Raw genomic sequence first — 22,600 nt, forward strand, 5'->3', positions numbered from 1 at the left:
GTTGGAATCCAGACAGGGCCCACCTCAGGCTTTGGCTGCTTCCGAAGTGAAACGGGGTACGATTAGACTGGTAATCGCAATTACCACCCGGAGTGCAATAGTGCAAGCCAAGGGTTCTGGCCAATCGTCGCTAGTGTAGCCAGGGAGCTGTCTGCCTGCGCCCAATCACCAGCTTGTGCATGGTCACGTGGTGTTTGCGCGTGCACCACGGCCCACCACTGCCAGGAGGCGGTTAAGCGCCCATTGCGGTTAAGTGGTCTCCGTTTTTTTATACGACTTGTATTTCTCTGCCAAGCTGAAATGGCCAGGACCCGGCGGCTGTGCACAAACAGCTTCACTGCCCGGGCACTGCAAGGGTAATGTCCAACTGCTACAGCGCCCAGAAGCCGGTGAACTCCAGCATAAATGCCACGCAAAACATACTACTTCTCAACCTTCCCTGCCACTCCCCCCTTCCTCACACACCCCCCGCCCCCCATCAGAACCACTCAAGACGCCAGCAATGGATGAGTTGCAATGTGTTGATGCAGTCTAAAGGGGAGAGAAGGCTGGGCAATTGGGGGGTGGGAGGGCGTACTGGGGTCACAAGTGCTCAAACCTCAATATTCACATTCGATCCAAATCGCTTAACCTCTTTCACTCGACTGCTTTCTTTTATTGGCGCCTCTCCTGCGGCCGCGGTCACTGGGAATAAACAGCGCTACATCCTCTGCGCGGGGAGAGTGGCATCGCGCTGCGCGCGGTGGGAACACGGCAGGAATGCGATGCATGAACGGGCCTGGGCGCCAAGGTCAGGGGAGCAGGAATGCTCGATAAGGCGTTGAGAAGGACGGGCGCAGCGCCTTTCCTGCGGGGGAGGGAGGGAGGAGACGAGCCGAGCCAGACGCAGGAGGGCCAAGAACTCCTGAAGGTAGCAATCATATGCCCCTCCCCCCAGCCCCTGCACTGCACACCTCCAGTGCATCCTTTGAGAAGATGATCCCAGGGTTGGAAACGGAGGGGAGCCATTTAGCTCATGCGTGTAGCCTGCAAGAGCTTGTTAGCCTGACACCAACAGCTACGTCTGCTCTCAGGCCAGCTGATGCAGAACAAACGCAGTTCGGGACAAGTTATAAATACATATTAGTGCACATCTATACTGCAACATCGAAGGCATAAGGAACCATAGATAATAGACAAAATGTTATGTATGCATGTCATGTTACTTGGCATTTATATAGCGCCTTATGCATCATTGGTATGACCTCAAAGCGCTGGTGGGTTGAATGCCCTCAGGAACCGCAGTATGGTGCGTGGGCGCACCAGGTATGTGCGCAGCTGGTGTGGTTGTTGCATGATAGCGGCTTCTTAGCGGTAGGTGCGGTGCCGAGGAATCAGTTGGATGTGCTCAGTCTGGAGACACCCAGACTGAGTTCTGGCTGCGTTAGCCCTAAGCTAGCCGGAATGTGCTCAGCTAGCTGCGTTTTATTAGGATGCTGCGGTGTTGTGGGGGGGAGGGGGAGGTTTACGTCAGTATGAGAACAGCTAGGCAGAATGCGACATAGTACAGCTGTGTTCTAGTTGCATGATGGTGTATAGGAGAGAGTAAGCGTAGTAGTGTGATATGGTGGTTATCAGTGAAGCGCCTGCGAGCAAGCACGAGAGCAGGACAGGGGGGGGGGGGGGGAGTGCATAGCGGCATACGCATATAAAGCGATAGGGTGAACATATGATACAGATAACATGGGGATCCAGGTACATAGCATATACATAGCATAAATAGGATCCATTTCATCCGTTCCATCCACTTCATCCTCCATTTCCACCTGCGCCATCATTTCCACCTGCGCCATCATTTCCACCTGCGCCATCATTTCCACCTGCGCCATCATAATTCACTTTGATTGATTTGTTTATTCATAGAGCGCCTTACATCAAGGCACTGTACAATGGAACAACTCATACAGAGAACAACAAACATTGGGAGCAAAAATTACATCATGAATCATTCGAGAACAAAACAGTGCAAAAAGAAATTAACTGAGGGGGAGGGGAAGTGGAGAGGGAGTAGGATTGGTGAGGGGGAACAGAGAAGGATAGAACGAGTAAAGAATAGAAGGGTGGGAGAATGAAATGGGAGTGGGGAGAGAGGAATTAGAAGAGGGAAAGAGGGGGGAGGAAGAGAGAACAGGGGAGGACTTCAAGGAGTAGAGTAGAGGAGAAGGGATTTAAGGGAAGTGCGAAATGAGGGAAGGGTCGTGGAAGAGCGGATTGAGAGGGGGAGCAAGTTCCAGTGAAGAGGAGCAAGGAGCGGAACTGGGAGGAAGCACAGGGGGAAGGAGGTACAGTGAGGAGGAAATGGTCAGCACAACGAAGCGAGCGAGAGGGGGAGTAAAAGGTGAGAAGGGAGGAGAGATAGGGAGGAGAAAGCCCATGTAGGGATTTGAAAACAAGGCAGAGAAAGTAGAATTTTAACTATAAGTGGAAAGGTAGCCAGCGAAGGTGAGAGAGCGAGGAGGAGATGGAATCACGGGAGGTAAGGAGACAGAGTACGAACAGCGGAGTGGTAAATGGATTTAAGGGGGGCAAGCTGGGATGCAGGAAGTCCAAAGAATAAGGGGGAGCAGTAGAATAGTCGGGAGAAGATGAGAGAGGAGATAAGTAGTTTGGTCGCACGGAATGTGAGGGAGGGACGGATTTTGCAAATGTTGTAAAGGTGGTAACGGCAGAAGCTAGAGGTAAGAGAAATGTGTTGTGAAAAGGGGAGAGGAGTCAAATATGCTTAGATTACGAGCATGGGAGGAGATAGGGAGGTTGGAGGAAGGTGGATGAAAGGGGGAGGAGAGGGAGGAGGAAGTAAGTTAGAAGGGAAGAAAAGGACTTCGGTTTTATCAGTATTAAGAGAGGAAGCGGGAGGACATCCAGTTCTTGATGGCTGAGAGACAGGAGGAGAGTTTGAGATGGAGGTCAGGTGTGAAGGAGGAGAAAGAGAGAAAGTTTAGTATCATCAGCGTAGAAGTGATGGGAGATATCAAAGGAGGAGATAACAGGGGCAATGAGTGATGTGTAAAGAGAGAAGAGGAAAGGACCAAGTACAGAACCTTGCGGAACACCGTATATGAGAGGGAAGGAAGAAGAGGTCTGGCCCCCCCGCCCATGAGACGGTAAAGGAACGAGAAGAGAGGTAGGAAGATAGCCATTTCAGAACAGGGCCTTTGAATCCAAAGGAGGAGGAGTGGGTGATCGACAGTGTCAAAAGCTGCAGAGAGATCAAGGAGAGTAAGGATGGAAGATTGCTTAGCATGCCGAGCAGAGAGGAGAGAATTGAGGATAGAAGTGAGCGGTTTTAGTGGAGTGTTTGGGTCGGAAGCCAGATTGGAAGGGAGGAAGGAGAGAGGAGGAAGAGACGAAAGAAGAGAGTTGAGAATAAGCGAGACGCTCAAGGAATTTAGAAAGGAAAGGTAGAAGGGAGATAGGTCTGTAGTTAGAGGTGAGGAGTGGATCAGCAGAGGGTTTCTTTAGGATAGGAATAATCGTACCATGTTTGAAGGCTGAGGGAAAGGTAGAAGAGGAGAGGCAGAAGAGGAGTTAAAGAAAGTGGTAAGGTATGGGATAAGAAGAGGGTAGATTTTGGGGATGAGAACGGAGGGGAGAGGGTCAGAGGGAGCGGATATGGGGTGGGCTTTGGTAAGAAGGGAGGAGACATCCGAAGCAGAAACAGATGAGAAGACATACATGGTGGAAGAAGGAGGAGAGGGGGAGGAGAAGAGAGGGAGCTAGAGGGGGAGTTAATTTTTTGGCGGAGTGAGATGATTTTGGCGGAAAAGAAGTTAGCAAAGTCAGGGAGAAAGCGTGGAGTTGGACGAGGGATCGGGAGTAGGAGGAGAGAGAAGACGGGTAAGAGTTTGAAAAATTTGACAAGGAGGAGATGCTTGAGACTGGAGAAGGTTAGAGTAGTAAGAGGACTTGGTAGTTGCAAGACAAGAGTTGTAAAGAGCGTGGTAAGAGAAGTAAGAGGTTCGATTAGAAAGCGAGGGAGTTTTGAGCCAGAGTCTCTCTAATCGCCTGAGAAGGCGTTGCATAGAGCGGAGATGGGAGGTAAGCCAAGGTTGAGAAGGTTTCAGAGTAGGGCGAAAGAGAGAAAAGGGGTAAAGTTGGTCAGGGGCAGTGGAGATAGAGGATGAAAGGGAAGAGAGCATCATCAGAAGAGAGTAATGCAAAGTCATGGTGAGATGGGAGAGAAGAAGAGCAGGTGTCGAAGAAGAGGGTAGCGTCAAAGTCCCGGAGGTCACAACGTGAGTAGATTGGGGGAGAGGGATTAGTAATAGTAGGTGTAGAGAGAGGGGAAAGGGAGAAAGTAGGGCATGGTCAGAGAGAAACGGAGAGAAGAGACAGGGGAGGAGGGGTGGGAGGAGTAAAAGATTAGGTCAAGAGTGGAACCAGAGGAGTGAGTAGAGGGTGAAGGAAGGAGGGAGAGGAGATAGGAATCAAGGATGGAGAGGAGAAGATTGTCGGGGAGAAGGCAGATGGATATTAAAGTCGCCAAGTACCACTAAAGGAGAGGCAGGTGGAGAAATAAGTGAGAGGCGGTGATCCAGATCATCAAGGAAGGAGGAGAGAGGACCAGGGGGTCGATAGACGACAGGAAGGAAATAGGGTAGGGAGAAGAGAAGGACTTGTAGAGGAATTCAAAAGTAGAGAAAGAGGGGAGAGTTGGAGATGAAGAGGAGGAAATGAATTTAGGGTGGAATAGGAGACCAACGCTGCCACCTTGACCAGAGGTACAAGGGGTATGGATGAAAGAGGAAGACGAGGTTAAGGAAGCAGGGACAGAGGTGTTGTGAGGTTGAATCCATGTCTCAGTTAGGCAGAGGAAATGAAGATTGAGGCGAAAGAAAAGATCATGGGTAGCTGTTACAGATGGATCCAGCGTTCCAGAGAGCAGTGTTTATGAGGGCAGACTGGTTGGCAGTAGGGGGGTAGAGAAGGTTAGGGCGTTGAGAAAAGGAAGGAGGATGGGTCGAAGAGTGGGGGGGGGAAATAGTGGAGAGGACTAGGCATCAGGAGGAGCGAGTAGAATAGGAGGGAGAGGAGGAGATGGTGGGGGGAGGAGATGGTAGGAGGGAGAGTGAGGTGAGAAGGAGATAAGGAGGATTGCATACCAAGGACTTAGATACAGACAGGTGGGTAGGAGCAGAATAGTAGGAACGGGAATGTAGAGGGTAGAGATCAGCGTGTTCTTTAAATAAAGGGGGGGAGAGTAGAGGGCAATGTGGAATCAGGAGTGAGGAAAATTGGGAGGAAAAACAATAGGAGACCAGGTGATGATGGGTTTGACGGTGGAATTCAAGTTGGAGGTGGGAGGGAGCCAGAGCGAGTCAAAAGAGTCAGAGGGTTCAGGAACTCAAGACTGTGGATGGAGGAGTCCAGAGGTGCTTGAGACAGGACAATGTAGTTACACCAAGTTATCACCACAGAGGGAGCCAGAAGGATCCAGAAAAGTCAGATGGTGCAGGAACTCGATAATGTAGATGGAGGGGTCAAATGGTGCTTGATGTATGACAAAGTAGGTGTCCAAAGTTATTTCCGCACCACCGAAGGTGGTGACAGGTAGAGCTGAGAAGGCGTAGGAACAATCAATGAAGAGGGGGGAGAATAAGCATACAAATCAAAGTCAGAGCCAGGTAAGCCAGGAACTGTGGGAGTAGAGTTGGAGCAAAGTCAGTGGAGCGACAAGTAACAAGTGGGACAAGTGTAGCGCAGAGGCCCCATAAGGCAGTTTTATGGATCAACCGGGAACCAGCGTAGTGCAGACGGTGTTCCGGGGTTGAGTTCCATCTAGTCCAGCCGCTCCATCCACATGATCCGCTCCATCAGTTCCTTCCAATTTGCTTACTCTATCCGTTTCACTCAGTATCTGTTCGATCGACTCTGCTCTTTTATTTTCTTTCTTCAACAACCTTGGGTTTCTGCTTATTGTGGCTAGTCAATTCGTTCTAAGCATCGATTCTTTAAGGGAAGAGCCACATTTTCACTAATTTACGGAAAGACAGGTAGTCTTCGGTGTGTCGAATGCGGGGTGGAAGCGAGTTCCATAGAGTGGGGGCCAAGACTGAGAATGATGATCCTCCTGATGGAGTTGGTGTTTGTCATCACTAGAAGGAGGGCAGAGCTTGGTGTGTGGTAGGGTTTTAGCTGGTCCTGTAGGTATAGAGGGCCGGTTTTATGCATTGCTCGGTAGGAGATGCATAAGGTTTTGAAAGCCACCCTTCGTCCAACTGGGAGCCAGTGTAGAGTTCTGAGAGCCGGAGAGGTGTGATCTCTTGGGCCAAGTGCTAAAAGCAATTTGGTTGCAGCCTTTTGTGCTCTTTGTAGTTTAATGAGGTGGTATGCTTGGACCATGAGGTAGAGGGAGTTGGCATAGTCCAGTCTTGACATTACAATAGATGGACAACGGCGAGTCTGTTGGAAAAGGAGAGGTACGGAAAATGCATCTAAGAATTTTGTGGTGGTAATGGCAGGAATTGGAGACGTTGATTTGGCGAGAGAGGATTAGGTCGAGAGTGCATCCAAGGTTTTTTACTGGGTCGAGGTGGTCGGTGGATTGCCCATGGATGATGGCCAAGGTAAAGGGTGGGGGGGGGGAGAGAAGCTTGGTGTTGCCGCACACCATGATTTCGGTTTAAGTGGGTTTAAGAGGAGGTGGTTTGTGGTCATCCAGCGATAAATGTCAAGGAGGCAGACAGCGAGGTTAGGCTGACAGTTGGGGTTTGAGTTGAGGAGATTTAAGATTAATTGGGCGTCATCGGCATAGTTATAGCACAGGATACTGTGCGGGCGAATTATTCCTGGGAGGGTGGACATAAAGAGGTTGAACAGGAGGGCAGATAGGCACGCTCCTTGTGGAACTCGAGTATCGACTGGTCGGGTGGCAGAAGCAAAGGAGGAGAGGAGGGTTATTTGGTTCCGATTGTTGAGGAAGGCGGCTATCCACTTGAGAGCGTTTCCACGGATTCCTAGGGAGTGGAGGCGGTAGAGGAGGATTGAGTGGTTGATTGTGTCAAAGGCAGCGGATAGGACTAGAAGGATTAGTGCAGCGCATCCCGCAGAGTCTGCAGTGATCTTAAGGTCGTCCCAGATTGAGGTCAGAGTGGTTTCAGTTCTGTGTCGCGGTCCGAAGCCCGATTGTGCAGGGTCGAGGAGATTGTTGGCTTTGACAAAGGCATTTAGTTGGGAGTATGCGGTTCGATCAATGAGCTTAGCAAGGAACCTGGTGTTTGGCATGGGGCGGTAGTTTTTGGGGTCGAGATGGTAGAGGGAAGGTTTTTTATTTTTTAGAGGCTTGACGAGCAGTTTTGAAGGCGTCAGGGAAGATTCCCGAGGACTGGGAGTCATTTATGGTGGTTCTTACGTACTCTCCTGCGCAGGTAGATGAGAATATTTCTTTGAGGATTAAGGTGGGGCAGGGGACTAAAGGGGGAGCCAGATGGTTTCCGCGCAGAGAGAAGTTTGAGGAATGGGTCCGTTGATATTGGTGTGAACGAGTCGAAGGTGGGTTGGGTTGTAGTTGCTGTGGCAGGCGGGGTGGGGGCGACAGATGAGGTGGGCGGGTTACGTGGCGGGGGCATGTAGTTTGTTGAGAATTTGTTCTTTCGAGAGCAGTGGTGTAGAAGTGGAGAGAGTTATTTTTGTATTTTTTACATCTGTATAGCGCACTACAGCCCAAAGGCATTGAGGCGCTTGTACATGAATGTGCACATAGTCAAGATTACGGTTACAAAAGGTGGTTACTTGGTTACAATGGGGATGATTGGAGGTGCTAGGTCACAAAAATACAGTTGGGTATATTTCAGTGTATAAAGGTTGAGAACTAGGGGTTAAGAGGTCAGACAAATAGCCTGGTTTTGATGGCTTTGCAGAAGGCTAGGTGAGAGTCATGAGTTGGAGTGACCGAGATGGGGTTGATTGGGTGGTGGTACAGGTTGGTTTGGTGAATTCAGAAATGATTTCGTGGAGTTCTTTGCTGGGGTTTTCACAGTTTCGAGAGGTGTAGTGGACTTTTTTTGCTTTTCGGATTTCGGCTTTGTAGTGGCGATGGTGCCGGGCTAGGGTGGATCTACTCCGGTTGGTTTCATCTTTCCGTCATTTGCGTTCGAGAGATTTATACAGTTGTTTTGCAGTCTTCAGTTCTGGTGTAAACCATCTGGGATATGGGCCACGGCGAGCGAGCAGAGGATTTGCAGAGCGCTTGGCAGGATCTTGTGCCACCTAAATAAGTCACAACTTTCACATTTAAAAAAAAATACTCTATTCAATGTAATTCTTCGTGTGACACTAGCATCAAAGAACAGTGAAGTACTGTTGCGGGGAACATTATTTCAGCAAGAGTTTCTTTAACACCTGGACCTCCACTGGTACCCCGATCACAGAAACTAGGATGTGACACAGTGGGAAGTGTTAGGGAGGGGGGTGGAGATTAACTCAAACTAAATTGTACTAGAAGATAAGATGTCCAGGAAACCACGAGACGTGCATGGATAGATCAGATGTAAGCAATCAAAGACTCAAACAGCCTTCAAATTAATTTTACAGAAGCAACAATGTATGTAGCAAATGTGTACTTTTGTCTGGACATGCTGAATTTAATATCTCGGGAGGTTAGCGCAGGGGCAACATGACGCGGTGCACCACAGGTTCGATCCCCGGGTCCGTGCTTAGAAACCTCTGGGTATTAAGTGCGTTATAAATGACCAATTATTATTATATTATTTAAAAAAAACAGAAATGGGGGTTCTTACCCGGCTTAAGCCGTACTCATCTTGCTCATCCAGGGGGATGCCGTAGTTGCCGACAAGCGGGTAGGTGAGCACCAGGATCTGGGATTTGTAGGACGGGTCTGTCAGGGCCTCTGGATAGCCAACCATGCCGGTCTGGAAAACTAAGAGGGAGAAGAAGAAACATTAAAACAAACCTAACTTGTTTTTCGCCTTCTCATTAAGACTTGACAGTCTGATCACTTGCTCTCAATGCACAAAGCTTAGCTATACAATCCTGCAAACACTTCAACGCAAGTAAGTGCTGCAGCAGTGTATACTTAGGGCCCAATCGCAAAGGATTTCAAGTCTCCAGGCCTGCACTAGTGCACGGGGCATCTGGCTACAGTAAAGCACTTGGCTGTTGCACCATAAACTATTAATGCAGATACAAACAGAATGGAATCTTGCCACACAATAAGGTCTTATTTCTGTACCCATCTCTTTAAGGTTCACTTTATGGATCCCATTTCCGGGATGGGGGGGGGGACAAAAATCCAACAAGAGGTTTATTGCACAGGTTAGAATAATACAGGGCTAACAAGTGAATGGGTAAAAGGCCTCTAAACCAATTACTAGAGAAGGGGATGTGGAGGGGGCGCAGGAGCAGCTCGGGAATGGGGACCAACGGGAAACTAGCCTGGGGGCCGGGGGGGGGCAGAAAAAGCTGGAGTGGGGTTGGTGGGTTTGTACACCGAGAACCAGAAGACTCATTTCCCTCCATAGATGTATTTGTTGTTGCCTCACGAGTCCCCCCGCGCGCCTAGGGACTCAAGACACTCCTCGTTGAGGAGTGGCAACAAACTGGTCCGGGGGTCACTTGGACTGCCAAACAGAGGGGCCATTATTAATAAGAGCAAATGGCGGACCCTTTCTGGATTGGCTGAGAAAAAAAGGGACAGATGCCCTCCAGAGGAATCGAGTTCCTTCCATAACTTTACTCAAGGCAAGATGGATTAGCCGCCATCACAATGCAAACCTGTGACTCTATCAGCAAGCACTCCACTACCCGGCCATGTGTACTCAAGACTTCAAGCCGATTAGACTGCACGAGCAGCCTTTACCTGTGACGTCACACGTAACCTTCTATTCAAATAGGTGGTGTTAAATGCTCAGACCAGACATTAGCAATCTGTGGAAGAAAACGCTGTGGCAACAAGTTATTTTAAAAATGCACTACCCTCTCCGAGAAGCACAACAGCTGCAGCCGCACCACACGCTCTTCCTCCTGGCCTCGAGAGAAGGGTCCTACTACCAGGCCTTTTTAAGCAGTAAAAGACACTTTTCATCGTTCTCTGCGTCTCATTTAGGCACTAGTTCAGAGCATAGGCCATGGTCGGGTCACTTGGCAGAAGCCAGAGCAACTTGATGCGTATTGCATGCCAGTGAAGCAGCCTGAAAACAAGGCATTGCTCGCTGAACTGTGCGCACTTAGCCTGTCAGAAGGAACTAGCACACAGGCAATTCAGGGTTTCTTTTGTTTAACATCTGCTGTGTTTTGCAACTGTAGCTGCATGCAGAGGAGCATTAGGCATGCATATTTAGCTCCCTATGATGGAAAGTTACCACTTGGATGTATCCTTCGTAACAAACACTTTATGCTTCAAGTGAATGCATGGTTGCATTACACAAAAATATGTTTGGGCTTTCCAGCATTGTGAGCATTATCAAGAAACATATGTGGTGTTTTCATTCATATTAATGTGTAAACGTTTTCAGTTTAGTCATGTTTTGGTTGGCTGTTGCATACATTTCACACTCCTGTAGGCAAATCATTGTTACTCTTACAATTTAATTAACAGGCTGTTGAGATAGCTCAGTGGGTTGAGCGCATGCTGCTGCAACCTGTGTATGATCTGCAGGTCGAAGGTGCGAATCCCGGAAAGATTCACTCTGCCTTTCATTGTTCAAAGGTTAATAAAAAGGAGTACCAATTTCGATTAGTTAATAGTATTTTAAAAAAACTGTACTGTGTAAAGCGCTCTGGATAAAAGCACTTTATTATTAACACTCGAATTATAAAAAAGGATCTAAAATAATTGCACCTCAAAACCATGTAGGAGTCATGGCTGAGTACTGAATGTCTACTTCACATTAAACATCCACTAACCGTAGCTTGGGGCCAGTATGGTAAAAGGTCATTTAGCTGGTCAGCAGCAGCAAGGCCCCTGCTCACACTTCAGTGCCTGACATTAGACCAATCACAGGGTTGACAGCATCTTTCAAATCTTCAAGACTAAAATTCTAAACATTCAAAACCTGCCACTCCAGCCAGTGCAAGCGCGGTTACACAATAAATAATGAAATGGAAACTAAGCAAGACGGGTCCCTGCAGAGGTAATCCAGATGGGTATTTAACTGTATGTAGCAGTTCATGCAGGCTTCCTTCAACTTCTAAGCACTGTAATTATTAGGGCCGCAGTGGATAATTTACCAGCCTCGGAAGGAGGTTTGGCTAACTCTCCAGCCAACATTGGGCCATGAGATTCTGTGCATGCGAGGGAAGCTCAGTGTGTTAGCGCACATCTGTTCCATTGGAGACAAGGTGCCAGTGCACTCTATGCTTGATCTGTTAGTTGGGACTGGGGGGGGGCGTGGAACATGTTCCGTGATCATCCGGACTGCATGCAGGACTATCATTTCCACACAGTTCACTTTCTGCACACGTCGGCTGAACCACTCCCATGAAATTGTATTTTCTCTCAAAGTATAAAAATAGCAAGTAAAACACTCCCACTTCAAAATCTTATCTGGAGCACTGGCTAAAGCAAATATTGCAGTGCAAGGGATCGATTAAAAAACAGACTAGAAACATGTAAAGTACTACAACTAAAAATGAACTATTCAGTTGTTCCCAATTGCAGCTGTGCAGCTCAGGTGGTTAAGTGCCGTGCATATTCTGCCCATGGCAGAGACTACTGGGATCGTCTCCGGCTTTACACTGGCTTCCTCAGTACCTTCCCGAATCACTATTCCCAAACTGTTAATACTCCTTCCAGAAAACTGGCAATTTCCTTAGCAACCCTTGGAATGTATTTGAGCAGCAGGATGCGTTTTCACTTTATTTTTTAAACAATTGATTTTTGCCCCAAAATGCAAGGAGACCCCACGTTGGCCCTCTCCTCTCCCCACTCAACACTGCCTCACTCAAACACCACACGCCTGCATTTTGAGGTCATATATGGGTAAATAATATCTGCAGTGAAATGTCTTTGGTAAAAAGACTGGAGAGCATTTCTACCAGAAATGATGTGCAAAGAATGGGTGGTTTTGTCGCAGCAGACGGCATCGAGTTTTCTTGAACGGATTTTGCCAAAAATAAACGGTGGGGTTTGTTTGCTCTAATAATGAAAAGGAACTAAGGGGAGTTGCAGGCCCCCACCCCGCATATATGTGCGGCAAAATCAACCATTACAAAAACCCAAAAAAAAAAAAATACCCAATTTATTTTTAAAAAATACATGAAATCTACCGCAATGAAAAAAACTCGCTAACAATACATAAAACCTATGTGCACAGTCAACAGGAAGAGAGCAGAGGCGTTCCCCAAGGCCAGGATGCCTTCATAATCAGCTCTGTGGGACTGGAGTTAGAACAGAAGATGAATTGGGAAAGTGGGAACATATACCAGAGATCTCAGGAGGACAAAACAAATAACTGGACATCAAAGCATCTAGTGCCAGCCTGGGGGGGGGGGGGGGGGTTGGAGAGTAGGTAAAGGAGAATCCGGACATTCGCAGGTGGAGTCTTGCTTTGACAAGTTCAATTGATGGAAGAGTTGAAGCAAAAGAGTAGAGAGGAAAACCAAATAATAGAGGGGTGGGGTGGTAATATGTTTTTGATGGCAAGGAGGTGGAGCCTGGCTGCCGTAGTGGATGTGGGTGAATGTGTGAATACTGGGACAGAATCACTTTGGGGATTCCTTTGGTTACCACTTATTCTGCTAATACATTTTGCATACTTTTTTGGGGGCTTTCCTTTCGCCGTCCAGGTGGGAGGGGGACTGCAAACCCCCTGTAGATACAACTCCCTTTGGATGCCCACAAGGCAATCGGGGTAGAGAGGATCCTTGAGCACCCCATTTTGTCGCTGGGTTAGTTTTCTCACGCACAGAGTGTGTTGGACTAGGTTAGTGACAGCAACATTTCCTTTGCTACCCCCTTCCTGCAGACATTTTGGGGTGTTAATAGCTAGATGTCCATACAGGATCATCAGACTACTAATGAATGCTTAAAAATCATACACCAACATTTTTTGGTTTGCTCGAGTAGACCACGAAGAACGGCCAAAATGGCTGTTCTGCTTAAGCAGACCCGGAGCACAGCCCACCAAAGTACCCTTTGTAGGACTGCCTTCCAATTGAGAGTAGATGAGCGTCTCCTAGACACCCCACCCTATGTGTGGACATGCCCAACAGCACGGAGTTTGGATATCCAAACCTTCTAGGGATAGTCTGCTGTCCTCCTGAAGCATTCCTATCCATCTGGTACACTCTGTACCCATGTTGAGGGGCTCCTGCTACAAGATGTGCTGCTGCTCCACCAAACCTTATGCTAGGTTGAGAGACTCCAAGTCTCACACTCCTGCACCCTGGTGCAGTGATTTTATTCTCCAGAGGCTCCCCATTGCAACCTACTTGCCATGGGTAGTTTTGAAGAGGGTGTCAAGTTCTCAGATCACACCACCATCTGGGTCTCTGGAAAGCAGAGCTGGACCAAATCCAGACATTGAAAGTGGCCTCTGCCCTCGTACTCACTGGGCCTTCTGCGCAGTAATTCTCAGTCTGCAGCGCCTTGCCCGAGTCTTCCAGTCCTGCTCTTTAAGTTCAAGGTGCAGCAAGTAGTCCGCCTGAACGCAACCAGATACTTCACTGGGCTTGCGCCCTACTCTGCAGGCCACTCGTCAAACGTAGGTGTGCTCATCTTTCGCTGTACACACACTACAGGTTTAGTCTTCTTGTACCAGTCACCAGTTTGTGAATTCTAAAAAGGCCTCTCGCACACGGTCTAAAAGAGTAATACATACTGAAAGCATACAAATGCACTGGGTGGGGACATGAGGAGTCCAAGACAAATTAAAGGGAAAGTTCGCTCAAAATGGGCATTGTCTCGATCGTTCGGGCATGTACTTTTAAGCATACCCTCATCGATGTTCAAACCTGTTCTTATGCACCTTACCTTAGATTTCCTAACTTTTACATATGCAAAAACAACGGGTTAGACGCAGCCATCTTGTGCCAATCTTATTCATTGATGCATCGCCCCAAGTTCAAGTGTCCTCGTGGCAAGAATACAGATCGCCTGCCCCTCAAACTGACATCACTAGGCGCTCACGCCCCTTTTCACAATGCCAATGCACGTGCCCCGTCAACGTTCTCTGTGCGCAAGCTATTGACGCGTCTTAATGGAAATGCCAGGACGCCTCTTTCCTCAACAAGTATAAACAGACCCTTTGAGTAGACAACATTGAAACGATTTAAAATCAAATGCACTCTATTTAGTTTCGATTGGCCGCGATTTGTTTCTGCTCTGTTCAGCTATCTTCCTAGTACACAGGTACTTACACTAGCAGAACAGATTTAACTTGGTACTTGCGCTTAATTTAAATATTAGTCATACTATATCAATATCTTCAACAAACCTATAATTTCAAATGTCAGTTTGTGCTGATTGTGCATTTATTTGCTCTATGGATATTTTTAACATTGCAATGCATTTTCTTCCCCTTTACCAGTAGTTCCTACATACAAACACCCTACCAGTACGAGCCTGAGTATTCCGAAGAGGAACTAATGGAAAGAGAAAGAAGCGGAAACAATGGGGTGAGGGTGGTGGGGTGAAAAAAAATAATAGGACAATAGTTGGGCGGATGAATCAACGGAGCATGAGCCGGAGCCTAGTCGCATGGAAGACGTTTCCACCTGGTGTACCCGCAACCGTTGTGAGGTCATGTCAACCAAGGTGGCCAACTACTGTTTCCAAGAAAACGCTGGATGCTCGGCCTACATAGCCGAAGGCGGCACACCACCGCTATGCATTAGAGCTGCATTACTTCAGGGCAGCCTGCCTCACAAGGTCCGTGTTAAGGATTATGATGGTGCCTTATACACAAACTTCGCCCTCGCAATCCAAGTAACGAGTAAGTATACTCTATAAGTGATGTGATTTTGACAACTTGGACTAACATTTCATGTTTTCCTACATTGTCACAACTTCGATCGATCACTGACAAATTAATTTAGTACGTAAATTGAATACATTTCTCTCACTTATTGGAAATGAGTGTTCATTTCTTACGTGTCAAACTTTCAACTAAAACAATATTCGTCTATGGCCCAAACCGTTCTGGCTTGAATGGGTGTTCACTTTTGTAATGTGTCGATGCTTGTCCAAGTACATTTTTCCAGAAAATGGCTTTTCTAAGGGCAACTATGCCATAGAATTTAGGATGCATTTTCAAGTAAGGTGGTACACTTATCTGGTTCATTCAATTAAAATATTAATGTTTCTCTTTCACAGGTGGTACAGGCTGGTGGCCTACCGTTCGTTTACATGGTGGCAATACGGGAGGCTTGAATTCAACGTTCGACGAGTGATACCAGCCTGTGTCGTGCAAGCCATTCGCGCCAAATTCCCCAGTGACAGCGGCCATTAAAGGGGATTTTCACACACTGTGCTGCAACCTCAAGTATACAATTTGCAGTTTGTTTGTGCCATCAACATCAAACTAAATAAAATGCAAATGACCATATACGAATAGTTGTTTGAACTTTTCAGTGAGTCAAGAACACGCTCAATCGTCTATGAGCGTCATAAAAGAATGGTTGGTGCCCTTTTGCGCTCACCTCGTCCCCATCAATCCCCCACCAAGATCAGCCCCCCCAGTAATGGGTGGGAATGTGCAAGGTGCCAAACACCATGTACCCTTCAAAGGGATCTTCTGCACAGGAATCATTGTTCACATGGCCTCCCCAGACTCCCCTCTTCAAGACCCCGCCCGTCAACATAACTGTGCTGCTTCAGCAGTGTTCCAAGCTTTTTGTGTTTGCCTCATGCCAATCCATCCCCCCCTCCAGTATCAATGGCAGTTCACACTTCTGATCCTGCACTCCCAAGGGGGCTGGGTGGGAATACTCAAGGTGCCAAACACCATGTACTCTTCAAAGGGATCTTCCGCACAGTGATCATGGTACACATGACCTCCCCAGGCCCAGTGTCTCCAGACTCCCCTCTTAAGTCCATCCATCAGCCTCCCTCCCTCCACGGTATCGATTGCAGTTTGCACATAAGACAATGCGCTCGCAAGGCAGCTTGGTGGGTGTGGACACTCAAGGTGCCACAACCTGTGTGGCATTGAAAATGTAGAGGAGGTCCCAAATACAGCCCCCACTCCACCCATCCATTTTGAAGTACCAGGAACGTTCACACCGAGATATGCGACGTATGATAAGCAAATAAACCAGCAGAGAGCCGCAGTGGGGCTCTGTCCAATACCTATCAGAAGAGCGATGCCTATTGAAGTACCACTACCGAGGAAACCATGGACAGTAAGGTACCTATTGAGAAAGCCATATCAACAAATGAGACGAGCCGAAGAACGCCCGAGTACAGTCCCTGAAGAAACCAAAAAGGTCTTAATGGAAGACGAATGGTGACGTCACAAGAACCTAAACCTGACTCGCATGTAGAAGAAATGACGACCAGAGAATGACAAAGCGACGAAACACCATGAACAAAGGATATCGAACCTAAAGTGAAAAGACAATGTCAAAGTAATAAGTTTTAGCAATGAGCATGGCGAAGATACTCAACTAGTTAACACGTATACATATGCTTGAAACTGCAAGAAAACAAAGAATCGTGCGGCTTGCTATGCTTAGTAGAGGGATAGTGCGGCAAGTGCCATATACATATCTACCTCAAATAAAGCACATTATATGAAGTATACTTCCACTTTGCACAAAAATCAGAACAAAAATTACTAAGGCCATTTGAGAAAGGTTTCACATCCAACGAAATCAGGAGCTGAGCGGCAGAAACGAAACGCACCAGAGGCAAATCGTGCCTAGGGAACCAAGGTCGTATCCATCAAAATGAACGAGCAGTAGCTACAATTAACTGAAGTAAGGACCAGAATATACTGCTTTGACGGGGCAAGATAAGAAGGCGAAGGCAGGTGGTGGGTGAACATAAAATTAAATACACAAATTGTTGAAGAAAGGCAAATCCACGGTGTCTGAATCACGTGACCAGCCGAACGAACAGAAGCAAGACCCACACATGACTGAGCCAGGAGAAGATATCTAGACAGAAGATGCAGTCTCGAGGCCAACCACAGCAAAATGATTGACACATAGCCACTAAAGTGATGATTGATTGGAGGCAGGCCAGGTGAGTTGAGGGGCACCCTGCACCTGGCTGACCATTCTGCATGCTGATAAGAAAAGTGGAAAAGTATGCATGGGTTGGTTCCAACCCAATCACAGTGGACCAAGTAATCTAGGGTCCTATAGTTAGTAGAACCAATGGGACGTCGTACTTTTAGTGACATCTGCAGTAGTCATTTTTTTTAAGGAAGGGCTTAGATGCCCACCTGACCGTGTTTACCCAATCCCCTCACTCCGTTACATATACAGATATAGTACCTATAGTAAAGTTACCTTTTCCAAACCAAGAGAATTGCATGTCAACTTTTGAGTGTTACACGTCAATGACGAGTTTTCAGCATAAATGTTAGGATTTTTATGAAGTTCATTGGAGTTGAAGCGAGAAGGAAGATTGCAACATTGATGATATTCATGACTCCCCTTTTTTTGTACCTGTCATTAAACAGACTCCCTTTGCCAAACCGTTGAGTTGCCCTTATTGATTGGTGTTGAAGTATATATCTGCACCCCCATCCATCTCACTGGTGCTGCTATCTTGTCTTAAAGTGCTTCTGAGCAAACTGACTCCATGGCCCAGTCGGGGGTCTCCGAGCACAAACATATACATTACGCATCATACAAAATTAGGCAGACCTTTTGATTTTTTTGGGGGGGGGGGAATAGAAGTCTGTGGCTTTTATGAAACCTAACAATAATAAACCAAACATGATTACTCAACAGATGCACAGCATTATAGTTCTGTCGGGTTTCTTTCATCTGTTAAAAGATATGGGTTATGTTAGCTCTGCCCTTATATATCTTGTGAAACAACGCGATTTCCAAACGTACTTGTGCCCACATACCTCCACGCTATGCTAATGTGGCTACGACTATCCTCAAAGAATGCATGCCATATTCCGGGATATCTGTTGACCACATAGCCAGGCCAGACCCAGTGTCCAAGAATCCACACCCCCTCTTCAAGACCCCGTCCCTGATTAACATATGTTTTTGCCCGTTGAGCAGTGTTCTGGGCCTTTTGCATCCGCATCCATCCTCCTCCCTAGTATCAACGGCAGTTGGCACCCATGAACAGGGTCATGCTGGGCCTTCAGATTGTCGGGCAGCAATGAAAACGTGGCACACAGTTCGAAGTCGCTATTCATTCCTTTTCGGACACTGTTCGAATATTACCCAAAGCGGAGTATTTTGATGAAAAGGTGATGCAAATTGTGCATTTAAAAACAATATATATTCGCCAACTGTGTTCACTATTACTAGCCGCATATTGAAGTAACTCATCGAACTGGCCCACAAAAGTTGGCCACTTTGATAAAAATGTCCCACACAAGCATTGTGTGTGTGCAGTTCAAGCCTGGCCCTATTGCCCTATAGGCAGTACGAGCAACTAGCAGGCCTATGCGCTCACAAGTGGGCTGGGTGGGTCAGATGTGAAACATTGGCATTGAGGCCGAGTGGTGTCAACGAACATGTTACACATTCACATATACACCCACTTTTCTAAGCCTTTATAAACACATTAGCCATTTACCCGTAGAACATCCACAAGGTATATAGTCATCGAGCTACCTGTTCCCCGGATACCTGTTCCACGGCTAATTGTTCCCCGGCTTGCTAAATCGGCTAATTTATTTGACAGAGTAAGGGTAGGTCACCTATTTGGTTCTGTATGTTCATAGATCCCTTTCTCTGAAAAGGTTCTATCGATTTCTACCTAAGGTACACAGTGTTCTAATTTTTCATCTCAAAGACTTCTCCATTATCTAATAATATATTTGGATCTCGGTAAATAACACGTTGCATCACTAAGCATTGTAAGAGAATGGAAGGTTTTCATGGTCCATGTTTGAAAGCAGGTTTTCTTTTGGTGCTTGAAAGTTCATTCAATGGACGAGTAATGTGTTACAATTTGCGTTATAAATCAATTCTGCAAAAAGTGATTGCTGTGTTACTTCGTCTAGGTTACACACGTTCTTTCTTTAAAAACAAACTTTACAGACAAATCAGCGTAATACGGCTTTATTCACATTCATACACCATTGTTTTTACTAAATATATTTTTGTATACAGCTTTTACTGACTTTTCAAGAATGCCTTCATGTATCGATTTCAGTTGCCCTTCTGCGAGCCATCTCAAAACTCCAGGCACAGTCCTGCATATATTCCCCAAGGATATTGATGTGATAAGAAGATGGTTTAAAAATTGCGGTTTTTCCAGTGGATGAGATTGAAAGTAGAGCAACAGTCATCCTGGGAGCCTGCAGCTTGCACCTTTTCAATGATATGTACAAACAATCAAAGTACACAAAAAAGCGTTGACCCAGAATTCTTCATAAATTGCTTCCAAATGCAATTCCGACTCAATTTCGGCACACGCTTGGTCCGGTGAGTAATGGACGATGAAGGACAGTGGTCTGTATAAATATGTCTTCTCAATGAACTCTTGAAAAGGAAACGTCATGAACGGTTTAGAGTTTTCGGTGTTTATTTCCATCAATGTTGTATTACTTAAGTTTCCCTGGTTACCAGAATCACCTAAATTGTACAATGTTTCACTTTAGACTACTTTCTATATCCCCGCTTTTGGTACACTAATAAATCAGTGAAACGGGACCCTTAGTAAAAAAAATTTAAAAAACGACCATAGCAGCCTTTAAAAGTTGCCCAATTGTTTTCAAAATGTGTTGGTTGATGGGTCCTTTACGTAGAGCTCACTGATAGCACGGACCGTCACCAGTGACGAAACCACCAGCACACGCCTAGTATCCCAATGGTGAGCCCCAACAACATGCACAAAGTGATATTTTAGAGCGCTGGATGTGGCCACATTTCTAATACTAATGTGCCTTTTTCATTGTACTCTTTTCTGACAATGTACTGAAAATGAAGGAGCAAGATTCTTCATCAATCAGTCGCCTATCAAGTAATTATATTGTACTAGTCCTTTATATGTGAATGAACAATACATGCATGTTTTATGCTTGGAATGAAAACATTGAAAATTATTATGTATAGTATTGGTTATTTACACAAAGTGGCATATACGAGTGCCCCTATACGTACCATCCTCTGTAGCCAATATTTTCAGTTTAATTTTGCTTTTTCATCCGTACTAACACAAGTACTGTCTTATAGGGGGATGCTGGGACGAGGAATACAATAACCTCCTCCTTTGCAACAGGTCGAGAGTATGAGGTATGAGTACACAGTTTCCTTGCTAGAATGAAAGTAAATCCTATAAAAGGATATACTTGAGACGGAAATGCATCTAACCTTGCACGGTTTCAAACTTTTCTGATTTTGGCTCTAACACTTCTACCCTAATGCAGAATATATCCCAAAGGAAAAATTACAAAGCAAACTACTTGTGAATGCAACATTCCTATCACTGTGTTTTGCAGGGTGATCTCAGATAAAGTCCACGTGTCATATCGGATGGTTATCAGGTGAAATCTGAAATGTACAAGTAGGGCCCTTGCTGGCCTGGCGGCAATTGGTGGCCTCGTTGGCAAACCCTCACCAGGGTGACAACGAAACAGAGGACCCGGTTGATGGTTGTCTAGGTAGTGTGCCACCCAGTGATGTTTTGAAACAGTTGTAGTGTGTTTGTTTGACCTTAAGGAATAAAATAAAAATATATTTAAAAAAAAAAAAATCTGAAATGTATATGACCAAATAACATACACAGGTTTTGAAGGTATGTTATACGAATGTTCCATTTGTGTTGCAACAACAAACCTTATAGTATATGGTCCGTAATCATTTTAAACTACTTTGAGGAAGTGCTCTGTGCAATGAAAGATTTTACATTTAAGTTTTATTGGCATTTAACTTATGAATATTCTCTCCGGGGAAATGTATTGAAACTGTTGAATTTGAAGATGCACATGGACCAGAGGTATACATACCCCCATATGAAATACAATTGAGCATAACATTGGATTGGGATTACATTTTTCTAATGTAATGTTTTGAAGTATGCCAAGTTGGTTCTGTAGGTAGATGTGTACATATGTTTGGGGCGAAAAGAAATTTGATTAATGTAAACCATATAAAAACACTCTTTCAGCTTGATGTTCTGGCCGGCAAAGCGAAGTCCACGGTTTCAACGCAAATTAAGAAAACAAGGATAAAGAACAAACTAGTTTGTTTTGAAGGAGTTAAGCAGATGTTTTTGTCATATTATATTTTTAGTTTGAAATCGTATCTTCTGTATGTGTGCTATACATTCAGCATGTTTTTCTATAAATCTGAGAGGTCCAGAAGGAAGAGGAGTATAACGAATCAGACAACTGAAATAAAGGATGTCGCTTACCGAACGCATTTCCCAATGCAGCAACTACTATTTGAGGCACAGCGTGGTGCAGACTATCCAGACTCATGATGCATAGGTCCAGTGGCCTGAAAATGAATGGCACCTCACCTGCGGACCATACAAAGTTACTATGTACCATTTCTACTTTGTCTTCAGTTTCATCTGGGCGATTTTGAACAATGAAGATGCTTTGCAATTGCTTGCAGACACTTTGACACAATCTACACCTCTAAAAATGTTCTACCCACGAGTCAATGTCACCGGTTTCTCCAATTCATGCGGAAATATCACACCCTGAACTAACAGAGTGTGAAGCGTCAATGCAAATGACAAAATTACCTCAAGATAAGACTTCAGTATGCAAAGTTTGGGGGAATTGTCCACCACGGGCGACTCGCAAAACTTAGTACTGCAGGACGATTGGCTATTAAAGGAGCAACAATACAATGTATTCCACAGCTACCTGCTAGAGACTACACATGATTAAATGTGATAAATTAAGAGGGAGCATATGCAGGGAGTCATTGGTGAATTTATCTCTTGTATTACAAGGCACCAACCTGAAAATACAGGCGAGCTGGGTCCACCTCCATAACACGTTTTAATCGTCTGCTCAACAGATACTCAGCAAAGTGCCTGCTGGAAATTTACTTTGTTCAGCAGCTTCACTGTTCAGCGGATCGACTATCAGTAATATTTCCAATTTCTATCAATTTGTGGGACTCAAGTTCATTGCTAAAACCCACTACTACAAATATCAGAGGGAATTCTTATTCCCGCTATTAGTCATGCATGGAAACTCGAACAGACAGTGCATTCTCTGGCAAAAGTCAGGCTAGCCAGCGATAGACAGTGTGACAGTCCAGGATTTCCCGTTAAGTACTGCACTAACACTTTCAAGACACGGAAAGCAAAAAACATGGCGAGTTCAGTCAGTCTGTGGCCATGGAGAAACATGATTTCATTAAATCAATCCAACATCTGGAATCCAGGGGAATGCAATTAGACCTGATAGCCACTGACAGGCATGTTTCAATAGCCAAGGCCATGCGAGAGCAGTTTCTACATATTCGGCATCATTTTGATGTATGGAACATTGCCAAATCA

General features: G+C 45.9%; 1 protein-coding gene across 5 annotated transcripts in view; it reads right to left on the minus strand.

Annotated features, from left to right (window-relative positions):
* Positions 1-22,600, minus strand: part of CAD (carbamoyl-phosphate synthetase 2, aspartate transcarbamylase, and dihydroorotase) — a 425,465-nt gene that overhangs the window by 372,789 nt on the left and 30,076 nt on the right. For all 5 annotated transcript variants that reach the window (XM_069605502.1, XM_069605501.1, XM_069605500.1 and 2 more), the window contains exon 2: positions 8,778-8,917. In XM_069605502.1, the coding sequence (XP_069461603.1) occupies positions 8,778-8,917 (140 nt within the window). The remainder of the gene's footprint in view (positions 1-8,777; positions 8,918-22,600) is intronic.

Source organism: Ambystoma mexicanum, chromosome 4p, assembly GCF_040938575.1.
Source record: "Ambystoma mexicanum isolate Mex_15411 chromosome 4p, UKY_AmexF1_1, whole genome shotgun sequence".
Classification (NCBI taxonomy): Eukaryota; Metazoa; Chordata; class Amphibia; order Caudata; family Ambystomatidae; genus Ambystoma; species Ambystoma mexicanum.